At 43.9% G+C, this 14,697-nt stretch overlaps 1 protein-coding gene across 1 annotated transcript in view; it reads right to left on the bottom strand.

Moving 5' to 3' along the window:
- The window catches only part of Ippk (inositol-pentakisphosphate 2-kinase), a 53,510-nt gene that overhangs the window by 20,883 nt on the left and 17,930 nt on the right, over nucleotides 1-14,697 (bottom strand). The window contains exons 6-8 of the mRNA XM_046457736.2: nucleotides 13,712-13,801; nucleotides 4,976-5,034; nucleotides 2,749-2,821 (exon numbers count right to left, since the gene is read on the bottom strand). Coding sequence (XP_046313692.1) covers nucleotides 2,749-2,821; nucleotides 4,976-5,034; nucleotides 13,712-13,801 — 222 coding nt within the window. The remainder of the gene's footprint in view (nucleotides 1-2,748; nucleotides 2,822-4,975; nucleotides 5,035-13,711; nucleotides 13,802-14,697) is intronic.

The raw sequence follows: 14,697 nt of genomic DNA, 5'->3' as shown, positions 1-14,697 counted from the left end.
AGAGGCTGAGGCGTTGAAAGAGTTGACCCCAGGCAACCCTGGGGCTGGAATTCCAGAGTTGCCGAAGCAAGACCCTAGGTGAGACCTGCACCCTGAGAGTCCTGCCTTCCCACAGTCCAACAAAGAAGCTTCTTTGGCAACACTGTTCGGAGCTGCTTGATCTGGCCACTGAGGATGATGGGACAGTGGCCTTTGCATTAACGAAGGTGAGTGGGCCCGTCTGGAGGTACTGTGTGCTCCTGAGGCTCTCAGCCCTGACTTGGGGGTTTCCCACTCCTATTCCTGGATGCAACAGTAGAAAACTCTGAAAAAACAGTGACCACAGATTCCCCTAGATAGGCCAGTGACCTGACACAGGGGCTTTCACAGGACATATGATGTGTCTGGGGAAGGCCTGAGCCACAGCTGACCCCAGGAGCAGGAAGAGGCCCTCTGAACCTTATGCTTCATCTGTGTAAGTATGGTGGGCACTCCTGCTCCTGGAGTCCTCTCCTCATGGGGTCTGCTCAGTATATCCAACATGATACCGAGGCAACAGCACCACCCACAGGGCCACATTATAAAAGGTGATGTGACTTCCATCTCAGTCACTCATTCCTCACAAAACAGCAGCCACAGAGCAGTCCCAGGAGGAGCCCCATGCAGAAGGAACTAAGGTCATCAGCACCTACCAAGCTTTCAGATAAGACTCCCAGCCAGAACCAGCTACTACCTCAGGCACTGAGATCACAAGTAGCTCACAGAGGGCAATCCCCATCTAAGAGATGCGAGCAGGCGCTCCTCTTCCTGTATCCCAGGGCCCCTCTCTGGGAGCACCTGTTTGGTATCCACACCCACTTAACCACAGGGACACACTGGGCAGTAGGCAGGGGAAGGCAGACAAAAGTGGAATCATAGGTGGCCAGCTGACGTCAGGGCAGGGCCACTACTAGTGCCCACAGTGAAGCCAGTCACAGGTGGCTGAGCGACTTCTCACAGCAGGGCCTCTCCATCCAGCATTAGGATATCAGATGTGAAGGTCAATGGGAGCGGGGAATCCAGGTGGGCAGCTTTGTACACATGCAAATTCAGCTGCTCAAGGACCTCAGGTGGCATTTGGCAAAGCCAATGCCCTAGGCAGTCCAGATGGTGCCTCTCTGACAGTGTCCACACCCTGCAGGCCCCAACCAACGCCTCTCATCATTAGTATCCAGTGCAAGGTCACCAGCCAGGACCCAGGCTGCAGCTCCACACCTGGGACATCAGGGCCTTGGGCGTGTCCTCTCTTGCTGGGCAGGTCTAAAGAGCCTCAGGGCAATACAGGTCTAGGGTCAGAAACAGCTGCTCCAGAGAGCCGGCGGGGCTTGCCACCAATCACTTACTGTGCTGCTGTCCTATTATTTCAGAAAGTCACTCCATCTCACTTGTCTCTATCCATCTTTGTAAACTATTGCCTTATCATCTGGATTTTCTCCTGCCGAGTTTTATGAGGCAGTGACACCCTGAGTGAGGGCCTGATGGGGGTCAGAAACACCACCCTCACTAAGGGCTTTAAACAAACACCCCAAAGAAGGAAATTATCTTCAGGACTTAAATATCAAGTTCCTTGAGTCTTTGAGAAGAATTAAAAATAAAACCTGCCTTTGAAATAAGTCTTCTTTTCTGGATTAGGGAAGGTGGAGGCAGGGAATAAAGGTGATGATAAAGTCCCAGCAGGCAGGGCAGTGGGACTTCTGTGTTAGACAAGGGAAATGGGTCAAGATCAGGCTGTCCACCCAGTTCTCAAAGGCACAGGACACACAGCAGCAAGAGGAAGGGCTTCCAGCTCACTGGTGACCTCTCCTAGACGGAAGCCTGGGGGTCGGGAGGCCCACAATCAGCCCTGCCACATGCAGGTCCAGCACCTACAATGGCCGTCTTAGAGGTTCAGCTCCTACAGGTCAAGGCCATGGCAATGGAGACTCCAGGGACACTTTTCCAGCATAGGCACAGCCCCCACCTGCTGCCCAGGCCAGCCCTGCCCCCGACCTCACCCCCTCCCTCTCCATCCCAGCCCTCCTCCTCCTCACCCTGGGCAGCACTGCTCGCAACAGGCCAGACCACCAGCCCACTTGGCCACCAGGAACTGCAGGCAGCTGTGCTGAGTGGCGAATGTTCCCTTGTCCCTAGGCTGTCAGGGCTGGGATGGTCAGAACTACAAGGCTTAGGGAATCTGCTTTTCAACAAGGAGCTCCCCAAATTACAAGGTCCCTAAATTAACCAGGAATAAAGGCACACAAGAGGCAGACACTGTGAAGCTGGCAGTTGGCACTCAGCTTACCACAAGTGCCCTGGCAGTCACCAGGACCTGCGCAGTCGGTAGCCCCCGTTCTTGTTGCCTCCTCAGCCACATGGGCCACCCACAGAGGAGGATAGCTGGGACAGTGCCAGGTATGTCTTTGACCAGTGTGCGCCCTCTGGCATCTCAGAGGGGATGAAGACACATCCAGTATGGCTTCACTGTCACACACCCAGGGGACACAGACAACCCAGGGTCACCAGAATGCTATGCTTATGGACTGGGGCTAGAAAACAGGAAGTGCCTGGGGCTAGAAGATGTGTGTAGGTGGCAGGGGAGCGAGGACTCCAGGCACTCCAAGCAACGTCAGACTCTGAGGACCTGAGGCAGCCTAGCCCAGATGCTCCCATCTGTCATCACTGAACCTGTTCCCAGGAACAGAGTGCAGCGGATTCACCTCAAAACTACCCACAAATGGAAGCAGCTCTCACCTTAAATATCTTCAGGTTGTTCTGTGCCTCCTGCAGCAAGCTCTTCAAGGCAAAGTGCATCCTCTGCTTGTTTCTAAAAGGAGCAAATGTCGTCACGCTTTAAGGGCAGCAGGAATAATCCTGACCTCCATGTGCGCCAGCACCTGGCTCTCAGCTTAACTGGGAAACCCAGAGTCTGGGAAAGTCCAATGACATCCTCCCCCACCACAGCACTGAGCATACATGGGAAGAGGGGGCTTGACCCTGGCCCCAGGAGATTTGAGCAACCCCAGCTGAGACAGGGGAGCAGGAGGCCAGGGCCCCATCAGCGTGCGTGTCCCCCACTACTGCTCTCCCACTGCAGCTTCCAAAGGTTGGGGCATGCATTCAGGTAGCCACTTGACAGGTCATTGGGGAGCATGAAGAGAAGGGTAGAAGTCCTGGGACTCCGCATACTCTGACCTCCTGGGAGCTGAGGGCTGGGACTTACCCCACGCTCTGCCCCTCACTTATCCAAAGACCTCAGCCTACCGCCCCACCTCACCACCACTTAACCCCTGGGCCTCTTCTCCAGAGGTGCCCCAGGACTGTCCCTAACCACCCACCTGGGGTGGAGGCAGACCACCCCAGGCAAGGATGCTGAGCCCAGTCAAAAGGTCACCACTCACCCTGGGAGGGCAAGCCAGCAAGATCCAAGCCCCCCACCCGCAGTCAGTCGGCTCTAGAAAGGCTGCATTCTGAACATTCCGGGAAGGCTCCCAAGTTGAGTTTTGACAAGTTATAAATTCTCAACAAAGACCTTTATCAATAACTGCTTCAAAACTCAAGAGCCTTGGCTGGGGAGCACTTGCCTAGCAAGCGCAAGGCCCTGGGCTCTATCCCCAGCACCATTTAAAACAAAAACCACTTCTCAGCTTTTGGGTGTGGGGAGGATTCCCACATGAAAAATCAGCACATTCCCTGTGCTCTGGCACACTTAACACTTCATTTTGGACTTTTTAACTTTGAAAGTCTTTGTTCTGGAAGGTTTGCAGTACCACTCAACAAAAAGTACTGTGGCTGTGCCCACAGGCACTGTGTGTTGGGAACTGGCAGGGGACACAAGATGAGCACTGGCAGGCTGGGAGGCAAAGGAAGAACCAACACAGCCCTGCACCGACCAGGGTCCAAGGAGGGAAGACGACGTTGGAAAGGGCCTTGGCTTGTCAGAAAGGACAGCAGGGCTCACAATCACACTCTGCCCTGAGGTCAACTTACTCACGGGACCACCCAAAGTGGGGCAGGGCTGGGGTGCGCTGTTGTGAGACACAGGTACCATCCAGGCCCTACCTCAGCTCTCCCTATGCCAGCCTCCTCCTGCCACCCCTCCACCCTAGCGCCTGACTGCTCCCTTGCAGCCCCTGCTGTTGGATGGACCCACCCCAGCCGCCAGTCACCACCACCTTCCTGACCTTAAAGGGCCAAGACTGGGTCATGTGCTACATGCAAACTGATACACGATGGGTGCACAGCACAGCTGCAGGGCCAGAGTGCGCAGAGGAGGCCTGAGAGTCTGACCACTGGCTGGAGGCCGACTTGCCAGGGCAGAAGCTGCTGCTGCAGCCTCAGCCCTTTTAACATGTGTAGACAAGCAAGGGGCCAAATGTGTAGATGACCAGACTAGGAGGGTCTAAGGGTGGGGGTGACAACGTGGCATGAGTAGAAGACAAATCTGGTGGGAACCTGAATGAAGGAAAATCAGTAAATCCGTGACTACTTCAAATTGTGAGCAGAAGGACAAAGCCTAAAACCCAAGTCCCCAGGGTTTCTCAGACACTGAGGGCAAGGAAAGCCCTATAACAGTGGAGACCCCCCGTCCCACCTCACTCCATACACCCCCACTCCTGACAGAACACCCCCCACCATGAACATCTCTCAAAGCTCCCTAAGCACCCCCACCTCAGACTACCTCTCACTGTCAACACCTCACAGAATACACCTCGCACAATACCCCATCCTTCTCATCTCACAAACAGCCCCCCTCCATTCACACCTCACAGAATATTCCCACCATCCTCACACAAGACCCGCCAGCTGCTCCTACCTCACAGAATACTCACCACCATTGACACTAGAAGAACCCCCCTCAGTTCCCCTCACAAGATACCCCCACCAATACTCCGCAGAACCCACAGGACCCACCCCACAGGATATCCCCTAGTGGGTCACCAACCCCACCTCTGGAGGATAAAGGAGAAATGTCTCTTACCCCGAGTAGAGATCAAGGGGACAGTATTTACTTATCTGCTTCCACTTCCCAGTTGCTACCTGTTAAAACAACAATGAGGGGGTCAAATTACTGGGTGTTTGCGACTTCACAGAGCCACCTCCACACAGAGCAGCGTAAGTGAAATGCGACCATCAGGGGGGCTGTAGACTTCTCCCAGAAAAGGCTCCAGGTGCACGACTCTCTGCAGGAGGGAGCCAAGGAAACATTCACCCATCTCTGGGAGTAAGGTGACCACAGCCCAGGCCTTCAGTGAGCAGAGAAGGAGCAAGCACATGAAAATTACAGGGCTCATTTTTGGTGATGAGATTGATAAATCTTTAAAATTGTAAAGCCCAGTAATGGAGAGGGCGTTGTTAACAAGTAACTCCATATCACCAGTGGGATGAAAAACGGACACAACCTTCTGTGGTGGTAATCAAAATGTAAAATGTGCATGCCGGGCTGGGGATGTGGCTCAAGCGGTAGTGCGCTCGCCTGGCATGCGTGTGGCTCGGGTTCAATCCTCAGCACCACATACAAACAAAGATGTTGTGTCCACCGATAACTAAAAAAATATATATATATTAAAATTCTCTCTCCCCCCCTCACTCTCTCTTAAAAAAAAAAAAAAGTGCATGCCCCCAGGCTTGATAAATCTACAAGAAATCCTGAAAAACTGACACAGGACAAAAAGGTATAAGGATAAAATGTTGACTGCAGACTATCAACAGCAGCAGAACCCTGAAACCAAAAGCCAAGAGCAAAGAAAGGACTAAAGAACCCACTCAGTGGGTCAGCACACAGCCAGCAATCTGCTGAATGAAGGAATGAATACATGTTATGCACCAGGCCCAGAAAGAAGTAGGGCTCAGTTCAACCGGCAGGATGATGCCTACAGTATGAGGTCATTTCTCTTTTAAAAAAAAAAAAAAAAGTTTACCTACATATCTGTACATCCAAATATACACTGCAAAAGGCCTTAAAGAATACACAACAAATCCTCAAGGGTTATTTTAATAAAAATAAAAAATTAAAAAAAAAAAAAACAAGGACTTGGCAGAACATGTACACCTGGCATGATCCAATTTCACCATATAAGGGTGTGTGCACACACAAACTTTAGAACATGTTGAGAGAAACACATCACTTTCTTTTCCCTTGAATAATATGTTCATTTTGTTGCCACAGGAAAAAGTATGGAAAGTTGTGTAAACTGACAATATGAGTTACCTGGGAAGGCAGGTGACCAAATCCATATGATGGCCTATTTTATCAGTTACATGACAAGGTATTGCTTCACAATTAAAAAAAAAAAAAACATATTTCTTCAAAACCCATCACATAAGCTGGGCATGGTTTTTGCGGAAGAAAACTAGCAAAAATTGTCAATCAAAAATTTTAGAACTCTGGAAATTGACCAGAGATTTGCAACAATCCAGGAAACATTTATTCAAGAAAATCAGCCAAATCTAAGCAAGAACAGAGTGCTTATTAGTACTTGAACTGCCCTATTCCCATCTCTCTATCTCTAGCTCCAAGGGAACCATGGAAACCACCTCCCACAATCACAGTGAACACCCACAGTCTGGCAGCCACAGAGCGAGCAGAACAGGGCAGGTGCATCCCCAAAGCCATGTTCGCAGAGGACCGTCACTTTCTAGCCCATCTCTAGATTCTAGGAAGATTCCATTTGAAAGGACCTGATTCAAAGCTCTCTGGTACAGAAGCCCTTTTTCCTAGGGACATTTGTCAAAAATATTTAGAAGCAATTATATAACTTCACAACTTTCTGAGATGGGACAAACCACAGGCTAACTTAAAGCTAAAAACGAAAAAGAAAAAGTAAGGTGTGGTGATGCACACCTATAATCCAAATGACTCAGGAAGTTGAGGCAAGAGGATCACAAGTTCAAAGATAGGGCCTCACTAAGTTAATGAGGCTAAGCATCTCAGCAAGACCCTGTCTCTAAGTAAAAATAAAAAAGGGCAGTGGATGTGGCTCAGTGGTTAAGCACCCTGGGTTCAATCTCTGGTACCAGAAAAGAAGAAAAACCCAAGAAGGAGATGTACAAAGAAGCTTTGAGAAGCTCCAAATATCCCAGGCAATCTAATGAGTCATGAACAGGCTCAAGAAAGACCTGAAAAGGCCCTGAGCTCTTTCCTGAGCTGATGGCTCTGTGAAGTATAGGCTAAGGCAGAGCTGTCCACTGCCCAGCTGAGTGTTTAGTAGGCTTCAACAACAAAAAGCCCCTTGGCAAAGACTGGAAGACTTACTGGATCTAAGGACTGAAGAAGATATCTATCAATTAACTTCCCAGTAAGCTAAGCAAGCAGAGACTTCAAGGACCAAACATGACAAAGAATACAGACTTCACAAAATAAGCACAGAAAAGTCACTAAACAAAACAATATAAGCAGCAGCAATTAAAAAAAAAAAAAATTCCAGAAAGGGGGGGAGAATCCAATTTCCAAAATGGCCACATTACTTACAATGACTGTTTTCAACAAATAATCACGAAACATGTAATGAATGGTCCATACGTGAAGAAAAAAGCAATTGATAGACTGTCCCTGAGGAAGCCCAGACACTGGGCTTACTAGACAAAGATTTAAATAAACAATTTTAAATACAATTAGAGCTAAAGAAAGCCAGGGACAAAGAACTAAAGAAAACAAGGAAAATAATGTCTTAAATAGAGAATAATCAATAAAGAGCTAAAAATTACAAAAAGGAACCGAATACAACAGAATTTTAAATTCTGTTACTAAAAAGTATAAGTAGCTGAGCAGCATGGTAGTCCATACCTGTAATCCCAGTTATTAGGAAAGTTAAGGCAGGAGGATCATAAGTTTGAGGTCAGCCTTAACAACTCTAAGATCCTATCTCAAATTTAAAAAAATAAAACAAACAGGACTGGGAATGTACCTCAATGGCAGAACAGTGCAAGACTCTGGATTTGATCCCTAGAACCACAAACTTAAAAAAATAAATTTTAAAAGAAAAGGAAATCAATAGGAAGAATAAGACATGAACAACAGTATAAGTCAAACACACCTAAATACAGAACACACTCTATTCAACATTCTACAAGTAAACATGAAACATTCAAGTAAAAGCCTTAAATTAAACCACAAAACAAGCCTTGATAAATTTAAAAAGAGCAAAACCATGCAAACAATGTTCTCCAAACACAGTGCAGTAAAATTAGAAATCAATAACAAACATGAGGAAAGGAGATATTTTTAATCACCAATGGATAAAGTGGAACTCAAAAGGGAAATCAGAAAACGAGATAAACAAAATGAAAACACACCATACCAAAACTTAGAGGATGAAGAGAAAGCAGTGCTTACAGGGAAACCGGGAGTTGTAAACTTCTCTACTAAAAAGAAGAAAGACTCGAAATACTAGCCTAACTTCTTAAGAAACAAAAAAGAACAAGTGAAACACAAGCAGAGGGAAGAAAACAGTAAGATTAAGTGGAGATAAGTGAAACAAAATAGAAGATGAACAAAACCAAGGAAAAGGAACAAAACCAAAAGTTATTTCTATGAAAAATTAAATATGACACAATCCTCTAATTGGACCACAAAAAGAGGAATCAAGTTACCAAAGTCATGACTGAAAAAGGGAATACGACTACCAATGCTGCAGAAACAAAAAGTAATTATAAAGGAATAGTATGATCAACTGTATCCCAACAAATTAGACAAAATGGACAAATTCCTAGCAACACACAATGACCAAAACTGACACAAGAAACAGAACCTCCATAGACAGATAACAAGAGACTGAATCAGTAACAACAACAAAAAAACTCTTTATAAAGAACCCCAGGACCAGATAGCTTCACAAGGGAGTTCTACCAAACATTTAAAGAATCAACACCACTATTCAAACCCTTCAAGAAAAACTGAAGAGTGTAGAGAAGGAAATACTAACTCATTCTTTGAAGTCAATTATGACCAAAGACAGACAGAGCCATCACTAGCATAGAAAACCACACACCAGTATCCCTTATGATTCAAAAATTCAACAAAAACTATAGAACTGAATTCAATAGCATATAAGGTGGGAATTACCCCAGAAATACAAAAGTGGTCCAACTTATGAAAATCAATGTTAACTAACAGCACATTAATAGGAAGAACAAATACACTTCATGATCTCATGATTATCTCAACAGGCACAAAACAAGCATCTCATAAAATTCAATATCTTTTAAGAACTTCCAAAAAAAAAAAAAAGAACATCTATGAAAACGCCAGCAAACTGTACACATTCAATGAAGAAGACTGAAAGCTTTCTTCCTAAGATGAGAAACACGACAAGCAAGTCCACATGTCTACTTCTCAATACTTCTATATAACAATACTACAAGTTCTAGCCTATGCAATTAGGGAAGAAAAAGAAAGGTTATTCAAGGTCGGAAAGAAAGAAGGAATACCATCTCCATGTGGTAATGATCTGATCATATACACAAATGGTTCTAAGAATCTACACACAAAAAAAGAATTTAGAACAAATGAAGTTCAGCTAAGTGACAGGATACAAAACCAGTAAACAACAAACAATTTAATTTCTTACGTCACACCCATTAGGATGGCTACTATTGAGGGGGGGGACAGAAAATAACAAGTGTTGACAAAATTATGGGGAAACTGGAATCCTGATGCACCACTGATGGGAATGTAAAATGGTGCAGCTACAACGGAAAATACTATAGCAGTTCCTCATAATTAAAAGGAGAATCACCATATAATCTAGCAATTCTACTTCTGGTTGTATATACAAACAGAACTGAAAGCAGCCAAACAATGAAAGTGACCCAAGTGCCAATTGATGGACACATGGATAAGCAAAATATGGTACAAATTATTATTATTCAGCCTTTAAAAAGGATGTAATCTGACACATGCTAAAACATGAATGGACTTTGAGAATATTATGTTCAGGACTATATGCCAGTCACAACAAGACAAATACTGTATGATTCCACCTACATGAGGTATCTAGGCTAGTCACATACATAGAGACAGAAAGTAAAGTGGTGTTTACAAAAGGGCTAGGGGAAAGGAAAATGGGAAATTACTGTTTAATGAACACAGGGTTTTAGTGTTGCAATCTGAAAAAAGTTCTGGAAATAAATGGTGGTGATGGTTGTACAACAATATGAATATGTTTAATGCCACTGACATCCACACTTAATGATTAAGATGATAAATTTTATGTTAGAAGTATTTCACCTCACGAATTTTTAAATATATATTTTAAATTGTGAAATCCATCATATTTTTATGCATTAGCAATGAGCAGTCTGAAAATAAAAATTACCCCTGAATTGGCATCCAAAAGAATAAAAAACTTAGGAATAAATATAACAAAAGTAAAAAATTTACACTACAAAACATCAATGAAAGAAATTAAGAACCTACAAAAATGGAAAGACACCCCAAGGTCACAGAGTATTAAGAGTGTTAAGATGGCAATACTTCCCAAACTGATCCACAGATTCAATGGAATAGTTATCAAAATCCCAGAAGGTAGCTGTGCACGGTGGTGCATACCTGTAATCCCAGTGGCTCGGGAGGCTGAGGAAGGAGGATCGCAAGTTCAAAGCCAGCCTCAGCAAAGGCAAGGGACTAAGCAACTCAGTGAGACCCCGTCTCTAAATAAAATACAAATAGGACTGGGGATGTGACTCAGTGGTTAAGTGCCCTGAGTTCAATCCCTGGTATCAAAAAAAAAAAAAAAATCCTAGATGGTTTCCTTCAGAAGTTGACAAGCTAAAGACACCGAAATTTAGGGGCTGGTGTTGTGGCTCAGTGGTAGAGCAGTTGCCTCACATATGTGAGGCACTGGGTTTGAACCTCAGCACCACATAAAAATAAATAAACAAATGTATTGTGTCTATCTACAACTAAAAAATATATATTAAAAAAAAGACACCAAAATTTAAAACTATTCACAAATGATACTATGTACAGAAAATTCAAAATGATCCACAAAAAAGCTATAAGAGCTGATAAAAAACTAAGCAAATTTGCAGAGTTGAAGATCAACATACAAAAGTCATTAGTGGCCATGCATGGTGGCATAAACCTGTAATCCCAGTGACTTGGAAGGCTGAGACAGGAGGATCACAAATTCAAGGCCAGCCTTGACAGTTTAGTGACACACTGTCCCCAAAATAAATAACAAGAAGGGTGTTATAGCTCAGTGGCAGAGCAGTACTAGGTTCAATCCCCAATACCAAGAAAAAAATAAAAAAGCCAGTAGTGGTTGTATACACCAGCAATGAACAGTCTGAAAAAGAAATTAAGGAAGCCCATTCCATTTACAATGACATTTACAATATTCCAAAAGAATAAAATACCCAGAAATTTAGACAAAGTACCAAAAACTACAATGTTGAAAGAAATTAAAGAAGATGAAAGAAAAACAATAAACTTGTGTTCATGATTGTGAGCCAATACTATTAAGACAATAATCCTATCCAAATGATCTTGTTTTATGCAATTTCTGTCAAATTCCAACAGCATTTTTTTTCAGAAATGAAAAACCAATTCTCAAATTTTATTTAACAGTAAGAAGGCCCATGTAGCCAAAACAATCTTGAAAAAGAAGCTAGAAGCACCACACTTCTCAATTTCAAATATATTACAAATCTACAATAAGAAAATAGTATAATACTGGCATAACGACAGACATGCAGACCAATGAAAAACAGAGAAGAGAGCCCAGAAATAAACCTTCACCTATATGGCCAAAAGGTCTTCAAAAAGGGTGGCAGGACAATTATTTGGATGAATGGACAGTCTTTTGACAGGTGTTGGGAAAATCAGCTATCTATAGTAAAAGTCTTAAGTTGAACACTTAACCTTAAACCACTCAAAAAATACCAAAGACCAGACTGGGGTTGTGGCTCAATGATAGAGCACTTGCCTAGTACATGTGAGGCACTGGGTTTGTTCCCCAGCGCCACATAAAAGAAATTAAATAAACAAAATAAATGTATGGTGTCCATACACATATAAAAAATGTTAATTGAGAAATATATATGTATATTTATTCTCAACAACAGCTGAGAAGGGTGAGGCAAGAGGATCATAAGTTTGAGATCAGCCTCAGCACTTTAGCAAGGCCCTAAGCAACTTAGTGAGACCCCGTCTCAAAAAAAATAAAAAGGGATGTGGCTCAGTAGTTAAGCACCCCTGGGTTCAATCCCCTGTACTGAAGACAGCAAGAGAGAGAACGTACGTGTGTGTGTGTGTGTGTGTGTGTGTGTGTGTGTGTGAGAGAGAGAGAGAGAGAGAGAGGGAGATCAAAGATTTCATCGTAAGACCCAAGACTGTTAGAAGACGACGATACAGGAGAAAAGCTTCATAACACTGAATTTGGCAATGATTTCTTGGATATGACATCAAACACACAGGTAATGAAAGAAACAACACACTGGACTTCATCAAAATTAAAAACTTCTGTGCGTCAGAAAACATTAATCACAGGGAAAAAAGGCAAGTAACAGAAAATTAGAGAAAATATCTGCAAATCAGATCTCATGAGGTATTAATATCTAGAATACATTAAAAAAACAACAAAAAAACTATTTCAGAAATAGGCCAAGAAATTGAATAGACATTTCTCCAAAGAAGATATAAAATGGCTAATAAGCACATGAAAAGATGGTCAACACCACTAATATTAAGGAAATGCAAACGGATACCAACTCATGCCTACTAGGATAGATATAACCACAGAAACAAACAATAACAAGTACTGGCAAGGAGAAATCAAAACCCTTGCACATTACTGGTAGGAATACAAAAGGTCCAGCTGCTATGAAAAATAGTTTAGTGTTTCCTCAAAATGTTAAGCACAGGATTACCTTAACACTCAAAAATTCCATTCATAGGAATCTACCAGGAGAATTAAAAAACAGGGTCTCAAAGAGGTACATGTACTCAAATGTTCATAGCAGCACTATTCATAATAGTCAAAGGTGAAAAATGATCCACATGTTGGAATTCTATTTAGTAGATAGATGAATAAACTAAACATGGTACATTCACAATGGAATACCATATGGAATATTGTTATAAGGAAGCCAGAAAAGGAAAGTAGTACTGACATGCTTCAACATGGATCAACTTCAAAAAATTAATGCAACATGAAAAAAAATCTAATCACCGAAGGCATATTACTATTATTAGTCCATTGTGAAATTCCAGAATAGAGAAATCCACAGAGACAGAGCAGACTGGTGGTTGGTGGAAGCTTGCAAGAGTGGGGGATGGAAAGTGACTGCTAACAGACAGGGTTTCTTCTTGAGATGATGAAAATGTTCTGGAGTTAGAAGTGTCCATTGCACAACCTTGTGAAAGAGTAAAACCCACTAAATTAAATAATTAAGAGGAATATTAATGGTTGTGAACTATATCTTAAGAAACTTGAACTTGTGAAATGAAAAATCAATAGGAGCTGGGGTTGCAGCTCAGCGGTAGAACGCTCGCCTAGCAGGTGCGAGGCCCTGGGTTCAATCCTCAGCACCTCATAAAAATAATAAAATAAAGGCATTGTGTCCAATTACAACTAAAAAATAAATATTAAAAAGAAAAGTCAACAGGAAATATTCACATTTTCCTTAACTCTTCTGAAACCTCAGGGTGGCCTCCTCGGGAGCTCAGACACCCTGCATGCAGCCCTCCTGCAACCTGGTAATCAGTTCTTCTCACCTTGAGGTGCTGGTGCATGCAGTAGCGACACACCTTGTGCTTCATCTCATGGGTAACATAGCTGGAGAAAGGAATAAACCCACATTTTGGCTGTAAAATAAGCAAATAAGGAAGAAAATAATATTTAGGGAGAATTCACACAGCTCTAAACATACAAGTCACTAAGATGATCAAGAGCAATGGGGGTCAGGTGGAAACGGCCCCAGAAGCCGTTTTCACTTTCAGCTTCCAGAGGGATCAACACTTCCCTGTCACATCATACAAATTTCTCTTGGCCTCCAGAGGACCCAAGGCTAGCATTCCCACAGGGAACATTGGCTCTGTACTGGCTGAACAAGAGCACAACACAGAGCAGCTTTATGCTTTCTTTATGGAATGCAGATGAGAAGGCGTAGAGATGGACCCAAACTCCCAGCTCCAAGGAGCATAACCATTGTTCCTGCTGACACCAGTCCGTGGCCTAAAGGCGTCCAACTGATAGTTGGTAGCTTCCAGAACATCAGGGAATCCAGCTGCCTTCTAAAAACTGTGTCCTCTGAGCACAAGCAACACAGAAGGCCTGTGCTCAGAGTTGGGTGCTAGAGAATTTGGCTGAGGATCAAGTGCTCAGGCCAAGGGCATGACCCAGAGATCACTGCCTCAGAAGTAGGAAGGATGGAGAGAGGTAATAGACAAATGTTATAAAAAAAACTTCCTGGGAGGCTTAGGCAGCCACTCTCAACATGGACGGTAAAGCAAGGGGGCCCTGGCCCTTCTCCAGTATCTACTGCCCTCCCCCCACTAAAAGTTCAGGATTCCTAATCATGACACACCAGCCACTGTGCCTGTGAGAAAGTCCTTCCTGTGCAGGTGAAGTGATGAAAATGTTCTGGAGTTAGACAGTGTCCAGTCTAAAGGGCATCCCTGGAAATGATGTGTGTAGGATGACCTGACCTGCTTTCCCCTGGTGAACCTCGACGTGGGCTTGCCCCAGTCCAGGGCATTGT

The sequence above is a fragment of the Marmota monax genome, unplaced genomic scaffold, assembly GCF_021218885.2.
Source record: "Marmota monax isolate L192 unplaced genomic scaffold, Marmota_monax_Labrador192_F-V1.1 WCK01_AAM20220418_F8-fsc00231, whole genome shotgun sequence".
NCBI classification, from domain to species: domain Eukaryota; kingdom Metazoa; phylum Chordata; class Mammalia; order Rodentia; family Sciuridae; genus Marmota; species Marmota monax.
This window is presented reverse-complemented; position numbering and strand designations above follow the sequence as displayed.